This window comes from Abramis brama (genome assembly GCF_963993115.1).
Source record: "Abramis brama genome assembly, chromosome: 23".
NCBI classification, from domain to species: Eukaryota; Metazoa; Chordata; class Actinopteri; order Cypriniformes; family Leuciscidae; genus Abramis; species Abramis brama.
This window is the reverse complement of record NC_139985.1, coordinates 13,333,476-13,349,035: the sequence shown is the minus strand read 5'-3', so window position 1 is coordinate 13,349,035 and position 15,560 is coordinate 13,333,476. Positions and strand designations below refer to the sequence as shown.

The 15,560-nt window shown below is 36.7% G+C and overlaps 1 protein-coding gene across 12 annotated transcripts in view; it reads left to right on the top strand.

The window, feature by feature from the left end:
• ppfia4 (PTPRF interacting protein alpha 4) overlaps window positions 1-15,560 on the top strand; it is a gene marked incomplete at its 3' end in the record, with an annotated part of 98,817 nt that overhangs the window by 43,394 nt on the left and 39,863 nt on the right. Inside the window, exon 1 of one of the 12 annotated variants that reach the window (XM_084100293.1) lies at window positions 198-500. The exons of the other annotated variants lie outside the window; for them this stretch is intronic. Coding sequence (XP_083956419.1) covers window positions 435-500 — 66 coding nt within the window. The 5' untranslated portion in view covers window positions 198-434. Of the gene's footprint in view, window positions 1-197; window positions 501-15,560 lie in introns of those variants that run through there. 12 annotated transcript variants of the gene reach the window in all.

The window sequence follows — 15,560 nt, the reverse complement described above, 5'->3', positions numbered from 1 at the left end:
GGGGCTCATGTAACCTCACATGCGATGCCTGTAAACGCTCTATCCGAACTATCTGTTTGTGTCCCTCCCATCCTCATTCTGTTGCCTCTCCCATTTCCTTTTCTGTTTTGCACTGTGTACCATCCTTTTTTCTTGCTACACTCTCTCTCCTTCACCCCCCACCTCCCCCCATGTCTCTCTCTCAGTTTCTCTCTTTCGTTTTCATGTGGGTCTCTGTCCGGAGAGTTGTGTTGCACCGCTGTCTGCTGAGCAGAGCCGGCATCGAAGACTTTAATTTATTCTCTAGCTTACTGTCATCCATCAGGGATTTAGAGACAGAGGGAGACTTGTATTCCCTCTCTCTGTCTCTCTCTCTCTTCTTCCACCCTCCCCTTCACTCCTCGCTGCGGGGGGGCTCGCAGATCCAAACCAGGTTCTGATATGATTCTTGCGAGATGAACCTCACCTCTCCGAAGATCCAACTAAACAATGGGATCTACTTTAGCACATACATGTATCAGGTAGGTGAAGGGCTGTAACCCATCCTGCCATTGGCTGGCTGTTTAAACGTACATCTGCGTCAGCTGTCCAAGGTGTTTCTTGTTAGAGCCTTTGCCTATGTGGGAATTCTTGTGCAGAGTCATTCTGTAAGTAAATCGCAGAAGGGAACACAGACTAAGTGGCTGTTTGACTTGCTTACATTGCAGGTTTGACGGTGCATTAATTAACTCAGAGCAGGGAAACAGGCCACTCTCAGTGGCGTATTTAAACTTTAGTGTGTGTATGGAAGCGTATATACGTGTGTTGCTTATTTCAAGTGTTTTGTGTCGAGGTATTTGTTATGTTTGTATTGTTTCCCAGTAAAGATCATCGTTAAATGATATACATTTTTATGAGAAGTTAATAAGACTTGTATTCTGAGAATTTATCTTGAATTTGTTTGTTCTTTTATACCCATTTAGACTTAGATGTTTTACTAGAAAAAAAAATGAATACTGTGTTGGGAAATGTTGCAAATATTATTAGTTTTTCATATGTTAAGTAATATTTAAAATATATTATTATTTATTATATATTATTTTATTATTCTTTCTTTTTATATATTTTAACAATTTATTATAAAAACTATTTTTATTTTATTATATCTTATTATATTATATTATATTATATTATATTATATTATATTATATTATATTATATTATATTATATTATATTATATTAGATTAGATTAGATTAGATTAGATTAGATTAGATTTATTAAGTAGATTTATTTAAAGTGCCCTTTTGGGTGTCTGTACACAGTGGTCCACAAAGTGATCCACTTTATGCCCAGTACAGTGGCATCTTTCAGTGTCCCGCACGTGTGTTATCGCTAATTAAAGACGAGCTGTTGTCTTTGGTGCTGTGCTGCTGAATGATAACTGCCTGTGTGTGTCTGTAGATTGTATGCATAGACTAATTGCAGTGTTTGCAAGACATTTTGCAGTTGGTCTTTTCATTCTTGCATCTTTAAACTTCTGTAGCCTCCCTTACACTGCACTGGTAATGCATCACTTGCCTTACACAGCTGAAACAAGATACACACTGATGAGTGTCATGACAACAATGGATGCAAAATTTCATTTACATGAAGCAAAAACGTTGAACTTGAAGGTAGCTTAAATGTGTTGGCCGATACACTTTTCTTGGACTTGCACTGATATGTATATTTGTAGAAAAAACACACATAATTATTTTGTGCATTATTTTAAATGAAATTAAATTGTCCGATAATAGGGGGGTTACCAAGATGGTCTATAAAACGTAACTTGGAAAGTAAAAATGTCTCTGAGATTGGAATTTGCAACCTTAATTATTGTGTCTTTTACTTTTTTTTATTTTTAATTTTAAGTTAAATGTTTTGCTTATAACTTGCTTTCATTATGCTATGGCTCTAATGGGCTAAGCCACAAATGTAATTTATGTCTAGCGATGCCCTGGGTGGTATAATGCTTGTATATAATGTGCAACTATATTCATAATAGCTTGAGTAAATCTCCATGCTGCATATTTATCTTCATAAAAACAGTGTCCTGTTCCAAGATGCATTCTCAAGCACTGACTGCAGTGAACTTCTTGAGCTTTTGAGCTTTTTCTGTCGCCTAGATCCCCAGAGAGAGAGAGAGAGATATTTGGAGGGACTCCAAGCCAAGTTTCTTGAGACATTTTGTTGTTTGATAATGAGGAATACATGAGTGAAGCTATTTTTGGTTGAGGCACCACAGAGAACAAGAGAAAGAGCGATAGAGGAGGTGAGCTGATGTGAAAGTTGTTGTAGATAACTAACTTTGGTTCTGTCAGGAGGTGCCGACCGACACTGTCTTTTGTGTTCTCTTGTGTATCTGATGATGGATATTCTCTCTATCTCACCAAAGGCACTTTTGAGCTAGTCAAAATCAGACCGTCTGTGATGCATGAAAGAACGAAACTCTGGAAGAGCTGATGGTGTGGATGTGACGGTTCCCTTGGTCATGTTATGTCACATCACCTAAAAGATTCACTTTCAGTATTGAGGCTCAGTTCAACTCTTGTTATATCCTTACCCAAAATCCTGTCAGGCTGGCTAGCCATATATGTCCTTTGAAATATGTCGTATTTATGTTCCTGCCGAATGCGAGTCTGCTTCCTCTCGTTCTCGGTGAGCCTGATGACTGTGCTGGACGTTACTGGAGTTCACCGATGAAAACAACATCTGTCCACACCTTCACAGCATCTGCCTCCACTAGAGTGTGACTGACAGATTTGGTCCGATGAGAGATGTGTCCCTCTGTCTGTTTGTGAACTCTCTGCTTTTCTCTCTCTATTTGTTTATCTGTCTCACTGTTTAACTTACTTGCTACATCCAAATTCATTCAACCTGTTTACACGCGATTAACCCTAAAACCCATACCTCGGGTCTTTAGTGACACAGGACGTCATTCACTACCCTCCTCCTCATCAACCTTCTTAGTATTCCTCAATCAATTAATTATAAACAATATAACAAGAAAAAATTATTAAAGAATGCTTGTTTTCCCATTATCTTTTAGTAAAAATTGTATAGGTTCACTAACAACCTGAGGTGTGTAATAGAATAGTATATTTTCCTGCTCAACAATAATTGAATCTTTGATGACTGAATAAGTGCAACTCACCTTTATTCCACAAGGTGGCAGTGTCTGAGACACAATGACGAAGTGACGTTTCACTCATAGTTACTGCAGGCAGAAAACAATGGCTCAGCGATTTACTGCAGAGCAAGTACTGAATGCAATCTAATATTGGTGTCACTTGATGCTGGATCTGGTGAAGCTGACAGTGATCAAAATATTGATTTTAAAGATTTTTTTGAGATCGCGATTATGAGCCATGATGCTGAATGTACCGGGAAATGAGCTCTGACGAGGACAGTGATGATGGTATAAAACATTTTCTCAAACTAAACTCTTCCAAGCTCCAAAAGGTAACAAAATATGCTTTATTTTATTCTTCTGTAATTGTTACTCTAATATCAGGAGAGTTTTATATTATTGTGACAGGAAGCGATTTATCTGTGTTAGATATAGATACGGGTCGCTAAAGACCCGAATATGTAATAATGATTTGCGAAAAATGTAGGCATTTAGGGTTAAGTCTTACGCAAGTGATACGCAAAAATCCTTGACTGAAACCAAAATTTCTGGGCACACTGGGATAAATCGGGGGTTATGCTGTGTATATATATTTCTGAAAGAAGTTGTTTATGCTCACCAAAATGAAATTTATTGATCAAAAAAACTGTTATTATATTATAATTTAAAATAACTGTTTTCTGTTGTAATATATTTAAAAATGTAACTAATTCCTGTGATGCAAAGCTAAATTTACAGTATCATTACTCCAGTCTTCAGTGTCACATGATCTTTCGGAAATCATTCCAATATGCTGATTTGATGCTCAAGAAACATTTCTTATTAGTATTATCAATGTTGAAAACAGTTGTGCTGCTTAATTTTTTGTGTGCTAATCGTGATATATTTTTTTCATGATTCTTTTTAATGCATTTATTTGGAATAAAAACTGTAAATATTTTTACTGTCACCTTTGATCAATTTAATGCATCCTTGCTCAATAAAACTTAATTATTATTATTTTATTTTTTAAATCTTACTGACCCCAACCCTTTGAATGGTTGTGTAATTGTACACATTTTTGTCAATTGGTGTGATTACAAAAGCATATTTCCAAATAGAAATTTTAAAGGTGCCCTAGAATGGATTATTTTATTATTTTATAATGTTTCCTGGGGTGCCCTTATAATGTTAGTATGTTTTTTAGATCAAAATTTGTTATAATTTAGAAATAAAAGGCATATTTCCTAGCCTGATTTCATCCTTTGATCTGAATACTCTGTTTGAAGGGGCGTGTCTGCTGTAAGACTGCAGTGTTGTTGCCCACTGCTGTGATTGGCTGACATGCTTGCATATGAAATATCTGGCATTACATGTAGAGCTATCTGGAAAACTTTTACTATTACAGCTTTTATACGCAGTTTCTGCGAGAAACGACGTGAAGTTGAGCGTTTAGTCACTGGCTTGATTTACTGATGCATAAACAGTATTGAACGACTTTGAGAGAAAGATTATCTGTCTGAACTTGAACAATTACACATCAGAAATTCACATAACCCACTGGTTCTCCAGAGGCTCGGATGAAGGAACTAAAAAAATACTTTTGTGTTCATTTGTACATCCAAACACTGAGCAACTGCAATGCTTTGTTCGCTCGTTTGCAAGCCATGATGTCTCTCGAGGAAAAAACAATATCGCGCTGGATCTAGATAACACAGTGTAAATTATCGTTAATAAAATCACTACTTACCGCTTGCGGGAATATAACGTTAGTTGAAATTGCCCCCTTCGTCAGTATGAGACGCTGAGAGAAGCCTGGCTGCTTGATATTGTTCCAGGTTAGAAAAACAGTCCGTGGTGAAATGGGCAGAGCAGCTAACAACTTTGAATTAAACTGTAGCGGTATCCGATTATAGATAGATAGATAGATTATAGATAGATCTGCCATTTTCCCTATAATCCTCCTCCTGCTTGTTTTTTCTTCACCTGCATAACTTCCGATGATTCGGCTGCGCAGTTCCGCCTGGCATTGAGCATGGGCTGGCATATGCAAATTTTTGGAGGCGTACATATTAATGATCCCGACTGTTGCGTCACAGTCGGTGTTATGTGGAGATTCGCCTGTTTTTCAGGGGTGTTTTTCAAAAATGAGATTTAAATAAGAAAGAGAAAACTATGGTGTTTGAGACTCACTGTATGTCATGTCCATGTACTAAACTCTTGTTATTTAATTATGCCAAGATAAATTCACATTTCACATTCTAGGGCACCTTTAAAATACTGCTGTTAAAATAAATGTATAAGGGAAAAAAGATTAGTTATGCATGTATTGATGAATGAAATTTGTCAGAACTTTAGTTGTTTTACAGTATATTTGGTCTCTTTTCTGTGTGATTTTTCTGTTCTTATCTTCTCGGTTTCTGTCAGTAATGTTTGCTTTGGGCTGTAGGATCAGAACCGGTCCCACTGAGCCGTGTCCCCTGTCTGTGACACACTTCAGTAAATGTGTATTCTGGCATTTTGTCAACTCAGCTTTTGTTGCCTTTGCACCTAATTAAATTTGTGTATGATTGATTCATACTTTTGGTCCTGTGCTAAAACCTTTTTTCAGTTATCGGGTGGCTGCCTCTTCTGACATTTTATAATCTCTAAGGCCCTGTTTACACCCGGTATTAAGATGTGTTTTGGTCGATAGGATCATAAGTAGACGAGGCAGAAACATACCCGTTTACACCTGGTGTTTTAATCCATCTCTTTTGTCCACTTTCAACCACTTCTGTCCTGATTTCTTTGAGGGGAGGGTCAATGGGTAGGTAAATGTAGTTGTTTTTCAGGTCTTTCGATCTAATGGACAAAATAAGCTTGCACAATTTACATATGAACATCTAACTGTATACTATCCTTATTTATAGTATGGGGCTGTTGAATGCTTGATTCTGATTGGTTGAAGAACGTTCTAAGGTGTGCAATTATTTTTCAGGAGATGCACAGCTAAAGTAGTTCCAGGCAGGTCTGTATTAGAGTTCCATATCACTTCGCCAAATGTTTTCAGTTATTTCAAAGGTTCTTACAGTCAACAACAGCAAAAGTTATATAACACGTAATATGATAAAAATGACAAACTATTTCCATTATTTATTACTATTTACACTATTTCCAACTATTTTCCACAAAATTAAGCTTTGTTATCTATGGAATAGTCAGCATTGGCGACTTTATCAATAAAACAGTTTCGCAACTAAAAAGCTGCAGGACATTTTTCAGAATGGAAGAAGAAAAGTTTCTGTACATACTTACTGTTAGTAGACAGCTGCTGCTGGATACTGCTGAGAGAATTCACATACGCTATCTCTCTCTCTCTTTCATAACTGCATTAGTCTGCATATCAGTGGCTCAAGCCTCCCTTACTACCTCTAAAATGATGTTTTGGAATTAGCAACGGAGGCTTAGGTGATGTTTCATCAATTGTTCCTTACTAACCAGCTACACTGTAAGAAAAAAAAAAAAATCCATAGCAGAAAAAAACTAATAATGTCCTGGCAGAAAATTGCCTGTACTTTTCCGTTAAGTTTACGGATATTTAAAACAACACAATGCAATGCATAATTCAAAATACAGGTAAAACATCTAATTACTTCATATTAACATGGTACAGAGTGATATGAGACGCATCACACTATAGCGCTGATGTGTAGGAAATTGGTTGCCTGGGACAACAGTAATTTATACAGATTTACTGCAGAATCAGAATCAAGTATTCATGAGAGCCCTGTTATAATTGATTTTTTTAAACTGTCTCTTTAAACAAGCCCAGTTGTATATGTTAGGATGTAGTGTAGTAAGGGCAAAGGCTGGTCTGTGTTTCTAACACACACAAAGTTCAGGGGTGCATCGCTTTCTCCCGCATTGGCAGAGGTGATGACAACGGATGTGTTCGAGCCATCGTTACCATGGTACTGATATCACACCTCAGAGGGAAGTGGAGGTGCTGGAAACACTAATCTGTATTTACTTATGCTTTCTGTATGCTGATCAACCGAGTCTCTTTAGTATGTATTGAAGAAGATCAGGGGTGTTATGGAAAAATCTGATCCTAGATTCTCTGTGTTATCTGGTACTTCGTCCATAAATCTGTATTCAGATGTGAGACTGGAGGCCCATTTGAAATGATAAACTAAATAGTCTACAAACACAGTGAATATTATGGTGTAATGGTCCATACACATGCTTCAGACATTGGTAACCGTTGTACTAGTGCAGTCGTTTGCAAATTGTTTAAGTCGTTAACCCTCTTTAATTCATTGCAATTGGCAAAAGGTAAAAAAAAAGTAATTATTACCATTCCAGTTGACTAGCGTTACACCCCACATGTAGATGCGCTTGCGCGTTCCATCTGACTACCTGTTTTGGATCCTGTCAGTAACGTGCTTGTCTCAGGGATTAAGACACGTGGGTGTAAGGGCAGAAATAAGTTTGAATACTTGCGAATGCGATACTGACGTTGCATCGAGAGGATCGATCCTCACATAAAAACTAATTACCAAATCTTTTAACTAGTAATTTCATTACTTATTTTTCGTGAAAACGAATGCGCAAAATAAACTTTCGAGTTGGGATAGAGATTTGACAGAGAAAGGAACACCACCAAACACACTTTATGAAAGGCACGGTTAGATGTGACATTTATTATAATGAGTTTATGTGAATGTTGTTATAAATTCACTTAAATAAAAAGAAATGTTTTAATGTTCTGTAATTGTTAATAAATTATAAATAAAAACAATTTGATATTTTTAAAATTTTCATGTTAAAAATTATGACCTTCAATTTTACTGTATATTATATTATATGTAATTATTCTGATCCTTTTAATAGAGGCATCTGTATTAGTATTGGTGTGTCTTGCACATATTTATTATAAATTATTATGTACAGTATGCGGTTAGTATAAAATTGTGATTTAAGTGGAAACAGACTGCATTTTGACTAATAAACTGTATTTAATTTGTGGAAGAACTGTTTATTGTGATCTAATGTTTATTATTAATATATACAATTATGTATTTTATTATATTGCTATTGCTGCCACTTTTTAAAAGCAATAAGCCACTCGAGACAATGCATTGCAGGGATTTTATCACATCTTTGCTTCATGTCACGTCAATGTGCCCATGGTAAAATCACTGTAACACATGACCTTGAGTGACTTATTGATTTATTCTGTCCTTCAGTGACATTTTGTAGTTTTTCTGCAGCATCGGGTTTGATTTTACTCCGTATTGTCACCCATGGGACTCCCTGTGGCCAGTGATTTATAACTTTTCTGTGACCCTGACCTGGAATGAAGTCTTTGTGGAGGCTATCATTAGCCCACATTTGACCAATCAAGGAGGAAATTTACATTTTCCATACATATTTTGCATGTTTTAAGTGAACTACTGCATTGATGAGTGATTGGTATAATTTTCACAATGGTTTGTCAGTGAAACTATCTGTGCTGCTAGCAGTTGATTGATAAAACAGCGGTAACTGCTTTGCCTTTACTTTCACTGTTTTTATTCACATTTCATATTTGCGCTGTCATAACTTTCCATGTGTCATCACAGAGAGTGAGCAAATTGATGAAACTTTTTTATAAAGTCTGAGAATAAAATCTCTTTGTGAAATGATTTATGAAGGGAGTGGTGAATCTGCAGGATGTTGGTTTCTGAGTGAAAATGAATTATTTGTGGAGTGCCTTGATCAATCAGAGTGTTTTAGGACTCTTTAAATGCCAACTTAAAAGTCTAGCCCCTCGCCTCTGCTACGCCTGTTCCAGTGCCCACAGGCATCCTGTCAGCGTTTAGGCCACTGCTGTCCAAACCTCACATGCCTGTCTCTGCACTCTGCCCAACTGATTCCAGCCCTGGAGCACATGGCCCTAATCTGTCCTGATCCCACAGGAGATGCCGTGTTTTAGAGGAACCAATCCATTAGCAGCTAATTAAGCACCAGGTTCTGCATACTTTCCAACAATTCCCTCTTTGCATTGGGCCAAGGGAAAGATGAGCCAAAAAAGAGCAGCTGTGGTATGAAATAAACCAATATCAGTCCTTAATAACCCATCAACACCAAGCCCAGAGATTCAATCTGCTTTTTGTACTCTGACATGCCCACTGATGGACCGTCATGGTGTATAGATGTATAAAGCAATGTTTATTCACAATATAGTCGCAATTTTAATAATAGTAAGCAAAATTTAATCTTCCAATGACTTCAATGTTATTGATGATTCAGTAAATTCATGATTGTTTCTTGTATTGGAACTTGCATGTATGGTGATGTTTCAATAGTGCCTTTGGTGTTTTAGCAAAATAGTGTTTTAGTTCATAAATTTAATTAATTTTAATGAATCAGTTTAGTGAATTGATTCTTTTTCAGTGGTTCACTTGTCTAAAAAAAGCCTTTTTTAGCTGTATCGTCCTATTCAAGCACACTTTAGGTCTACATTGAAAAGATAGACCATGTGGTTTCTGTGCTATTACAGTAAGATTGATCATATTTCACATGCTTTCCAACATGTAAAGAAGCTAATGAAAGCAGATGCCCACTACGCAAAATGAAGATGGAATCGATTACTAGTATGAGCTGACTGTCTGTACATTGTGCCAAAGAGCCATCTCACAGATAGCTTGAGGTGATTAATTGAAGCTAATAGCTTTCTTTCCTAGATTTCTTCCATCCTATCTCCAGACGTATTCCCTTATTCAATTAGAAAACTGTTAGATGTTATATTATTTTTTTAATGAAAAGAAATCATGTTGATTTCTAAGTTGTCACATCTTATTTGCCAGAAGTTTCCGTGCAACACACGGAACATTTATCTACTCGGCTCAAAACACATCTTGAACATGCAGCCACTAAACAGCGCTGTGAGATCCAGTGAAAAATAGTGTTCCAGTTTGGTGTTGTCCTATACAAACAACAAATCAAATGCCTCGTGATGTAAACTAGTTAAAAGTCAGATGAAACAGCGTTGACATTATCACCAACACTAATACGGAAAACAGGAGAAACATTGAGCCACAATGATACAGTTTCTAAGATTTCTACAGTAAGACGTAACATTTAATATTAATTTGTGAAATGTTTACCTGTTTGGCAAGTGTTTGTCATGTTCTGATAATAAAACCACAATTAACTGTCTGGTTTTCACTCAAGAGCAAAAATCTGCCTTTAAACTTATCTTGAAATAAAGATTTGACATTTAACGTGATAATTAAAGGTATCAACTGATATGAACAATTTTATTGTGATAATTTTTTGGGCCTTTAATGGGCCATATCGCCCAACCCTACTAACATTTATTTAGTGTAATATAAATATGTGATGTGGGTTGTGATGGTCTTAAATCACAAGTCCAGTTTGACATTTAATATTCTTTATATATATTTTTGGGAGTTTTTTTCTATTGAGTGCATTTACACGCATTTACATTTGCATCAAACACTGGTTAGGGTTAAACCATCATCATATTCTTTAATTGGAGAAAGGTCACTAATGATGTACGAAAACCCAATGGACATGTTTGTTGCCCATTACCCTGATTTAGTTTATTTATCAGCATTATGTCTGGTTATTAAATATGCACAGATCTGATGTGCGTTTTTGGTTAAATCATTTCCCTGTAAAAAATTAGTTTTATTTATAATGAGCTGATTTTTGCTAGTGATTATCTTTTTGTTGTACATGTAAAAGCACTCATTGAGCAGAAAGGCTTGACTGAGCAGTCTCAGTCAACAACAGAGAGCGGCTAAAGACCAGAACAGATGTTTGCTCTTAGTTGTGTGGCCTTTCTTCAATACTGGATTTTCAACATGTTTCTTTATTCAGAACCCATTTCATGTGTAAGACATTGAACATTGTTATGGATTTGGGTAGACTAAGAGAAATCGGCTTACTGTAAGCTTGTCTGGTAGAGGTGGGGAAAAAGTTTAAAGCTGTTTGTGGCATTTCTGAATGAGCATCTGTGGAGCATTTATGAAAAACTGAAGTACTTCGTTTTTAATGCCGATATTTGTTGTGTTTGATCATGTTGTGTTTCAAGCCTTTAGGGTCATTCCGTGTCATTTCAGCCAGAGGGGGAATGACTTTGGAAAGATGGCAGCATCATTATTTACAGCTGTTGACTTTAGCAAGCTTTGCTGCATTATATGCCAACAGTGACAGTTCAAAAATGGCAAAAAGCAAGTTTTTTCCCTCAAGTTTTCAAGCCTGTAACTCAAGAAGTATTAAAGATATCTTGAGTATTAAATCAACAATACTATTAAATCTGTTGTATACTATGGAAACCATTTGTAGCATATTGAATAGCCTCTATAATGTGTGTGTGAGTGTTGTCTATTGGTGCTTGTAGTAATGCGGGCTGCAGAATGACTTAATCCTGTGCTCAAAAACGCTGCTGTATTTGGCAACATTCCTTCCTTTCCTTAATCCCAAGGCTTTTACCAACCAAACACAGAGAAATCCCTGGAGCTTTCTGAGCTCAACACTGCTCACCTGTCGACAACCGTCTCACAAGGTCACAATGCTGGCCGACATGTTGTGGATTTTTCTTTCTTTTATCGGTGCAGCAATATTTAGCATTTTAGAAACCCCTTAGTGAGTTTAGCTCATATTTTTGCCATATAAGGATGGTGGTTTATAGTCATCAAAAATAACAGAAACATATAGGTTGTTAAGTTTGTATCTAGTACTTTAAGAGCTAATAGGCATTAAAAGTGTTCACATGAGACAAAAAGATGGTTAAAAAAAAGCACTCACACCTCATATGTTATCACCTCATGAAAACACACAACTATAAGTACTGTTTTTACACGATAGAGGTCCATAAAATGACCTGTAACAGCAGTGTTCCTTTCCTGTGGTGCCATTTCTTTCTTTCTTTCTAGGAAAATGGTAATTATGTCAGCCTTATAATTTCCTCTGCTGATAAAATGGTTTTAAAACACACAGCAAAGTTAACTGTGGTGCCTACATTGAAGCCTAAATGAAGAAAGTGTTCCCAGAGGCTCAGCCTATGAATTATATCTCAGTTGGACTGATTTGCTTTTCATATAGAATTCACCTGAAGAGTTTTAGAAGTTCTGTGCTTATGACTGGGATATCAGAGCTGTTGCAAGTGTTTAACACCAGTAGGGCTTAAAGTGTATGAATGCCAATTAGGCTGCATATATACAGTATGCACAGTGCATAGTATACTGGTACCATATCCGTTATCAGCCAATATTGGGTATTTCATTATGCATGCCCATTTCCCCTATTCTTAGGGGAAAGCTCTAAGAATTAGGGGAAATGCAATCCTTAGCAAATTTAAAAATATATATATACTTTTAAATTCGATCATTGCAGTTAAAACTAATGATTTAAATTTTTTGAGACAAAATGCAGATTTTTAAAAATATTTTTTACATTTTTTGATATTATGGCATCACTCATTTACACAGTGTGAAAGTTTCTGGATTAATTGTAGAATCAGATACGAGTGTTTATAACCAAATATAATATCTAACGTATTGTTACCACATTTGAAAGTACCCTATATCAAATGCTAAATCTGTAAAAGTTTGAAATATTATTTTTGTAAAGACTCATTTATTGCATTAATAGTTGTTGGGTTGACTTCAGGAGCTGAAAAGTTTTAAAGCAACCACTTTTAAGCAGAACCACAAGCTCTAGATGAGAAAGTAAGTCGACTACTAACTGGGGGGATTTCAGCTTTTCACGCTCACAAGTCACAATACAAAAATAATCCAGGGCTTCAAATGCAAAACCTCAGCACAGAAAATCCTCTTGTGTTACTTCTATAGTTCGGGAGATGCAATTTACCTTTGAATTGAGCACTGAAACAGCGATCTCTGATGACAAACCCCAAATGCTTGGTTTCAATTCCTTTTTTGTTTACTCTCAAGCATTTATCGAGGAGCCGTGACCTATTGAAATAGAATTGCTTTATTTGATACAATGTGTTTTTTGGTTTCTTTTTTTTTTTCACTCATGCCCTGCTATATCAGAGAAATGCTCGATTTTTTTTCAGAGGCTGTTGCAGTGATTGAAAGAGGCGGGAAGATCCAACATCTGTTTGTGGATTTGAACGTGCTTCCTGCCTATTCCTTCACTCCTGTGAAAAAAATCAAATGAACGCACTGACCCATTTTCCTTTTTCTCTTCCCCCTCCCAGTCCTTTCTGCCCCTATATTTCAGTCAGGCAGCATTATTCAAAAAGCAGAAAAACAGTGCACTAACACAATGTGTGGCCTTGAAAGTATTCATTAAGCATGGCAATCATAGCTGACCCAATAGCCTGAATACAGTGTGTTAAACTCATTTGCTGCTTCTGAAATCGCTTACTATACTGTAGGTACTACATTTTGGTTTGAAACTTACTTTGCGACCGTTAAAATAGTATGTTGTATATAGTATGAATGAGTGTAGTATGAATGAAATTCGGACGTACTACATTCACTATGTTGTCATTGTCACGTGACATACGCCGGCAGTTGCGTCGCTTCACTTGCAGTTTGTCCATTCACAAATCCTCTCCTGTGGCCTCATGGGATAGTCAAGTGTCCATTTAATGCACACTTCAGAATTTCGCCGGAAGAAGTAGGTCATCTCGGTACTTTTCGTCTACTGTTTTATAAATACTATGAAATTAGACAGATCAGCTCACATACTGTGTTTCAGCGATTGTCAGTGGTCGTCAACTCTACATTAGCAGGAGTCATTAAGATAGCTCTCAGAAGAGAAACTTCCATATGGAACATGTGACGGTCAATTAAAGTGATAGTTCATCCAAAAAATGAAAGTCTTGTCTTCATTTACTCACCCTCATGTTGTTCATTACTTTCTTTATTCTGTGGAATACCATAGAAGGTATTTTAATAAATGTTTCAACCGTTTTTGCCCACATATTGAAAGTCAATGTCCAAATTGACACCACCATTGACTTTTAGTGAATGTGCAAAAAACAATCTTCAAAATATTCTTTCATGTTCCACAGAAGAAAGAAAGACATAGGTCCTCTCCACCAGTAAGCTGTTGTGTGGTGGGCGTTCTGGTGCAATATGGCTGCCGTCGCATCATCCAGGTGGATGCTGCACATTGGTGGTGGTTGAGGAGATTCCCCCCTTATATGTAAAGCGATTTGAGTACCCAGAAAAGCACTATATATACTAAATATATATATATATATATATATATATATATATATATATAGATATATAGATATATAGACAATGTCAGAATTTTCATTTTTGGGTGAACTATCCTTTAAGAAAGCTTTTTTGATCACATGATCCTGGCTGGTGCAATTTTGTGATTTATTTTGATTTGATAATATTTTAAGACATAAGATTCAAACCCTTCCGCACACACGCTAGGATTGTTATTGCTCCGCCATAGCAAAAGAATTTCACATACCCCTGTTGCCGCTCAGCAAGGATGACAGTTTCTCCTGTCCATTTCACCATCTGTGGAAAATCCATGTGACTGTTTTTTTCAGCCCCCTAGTATTTTGTGCACTTGAATTAAAGAGCGTATGAATGCATGCATGCCGAAACAGGAGGGGGTATTGACATGCTTCAACAGTGCCCTGAACGTTTCCCAAAAGACCACGAGTAACAGCTGGGTTAACTGGGCCTAGTGCCAGAGGCCCGGCCAGGGCACTTTCGCAGAACAGAGCAATTGAGCCATGCAAGACTGCAGCCCTGATGCCGGCGGGACTGAGAGGCAGAGCCCAAATCAGAATGTCGCTGCCTTCATGAGAAATGCACAGTGTAAATGTTAGTGGAATATAATGCATAATGTGGCTGATGTCCTGTTATAGATCCATCTCATCCTTGAGATACAAGGTTTTTGTTTTTGTTTAATGGACGTTCTGTTATATTAACTAATCATGAATCACAATATTTCTCTTGCCCTTTTGAAATAAAATAATTTGATGTACTACGTAGGCCAACGATGAAAGTGCATTCACAGCAAATTGGTGTGAAAATCTTGAACCTATTCCAATAACTGTGTGGGGAAATTTTTTGCCCTCACGCAAAAATATTCAATCACGCAGATTCCAATTGAAGTGACTGGATTTCGTCCATGGAATTTTGCAGTGCAACGGTAAATATGACTGCACTATGCAGAAATGGTTATGATGTCATGACCATGAGCCCACATTTACACATCAGTACCTATTTAGTACTCACAACCCTCATGAAACAGACAGCAGATCCAGTTATGCCAGTAAGAAGAGAGCAGCGGTCATTTACATACTGTATATTGTAAAGGTCTTAAAGCTATAGTTGCAAAAACTAAACCCTTTACAATTATAATGTTCATCTTGCAAGTGAACATTACATTTGTTTATTTGTTGCAAAAATAACCGCAAGTTCACCTAAAAAAACCCCGTTTTTACAAGG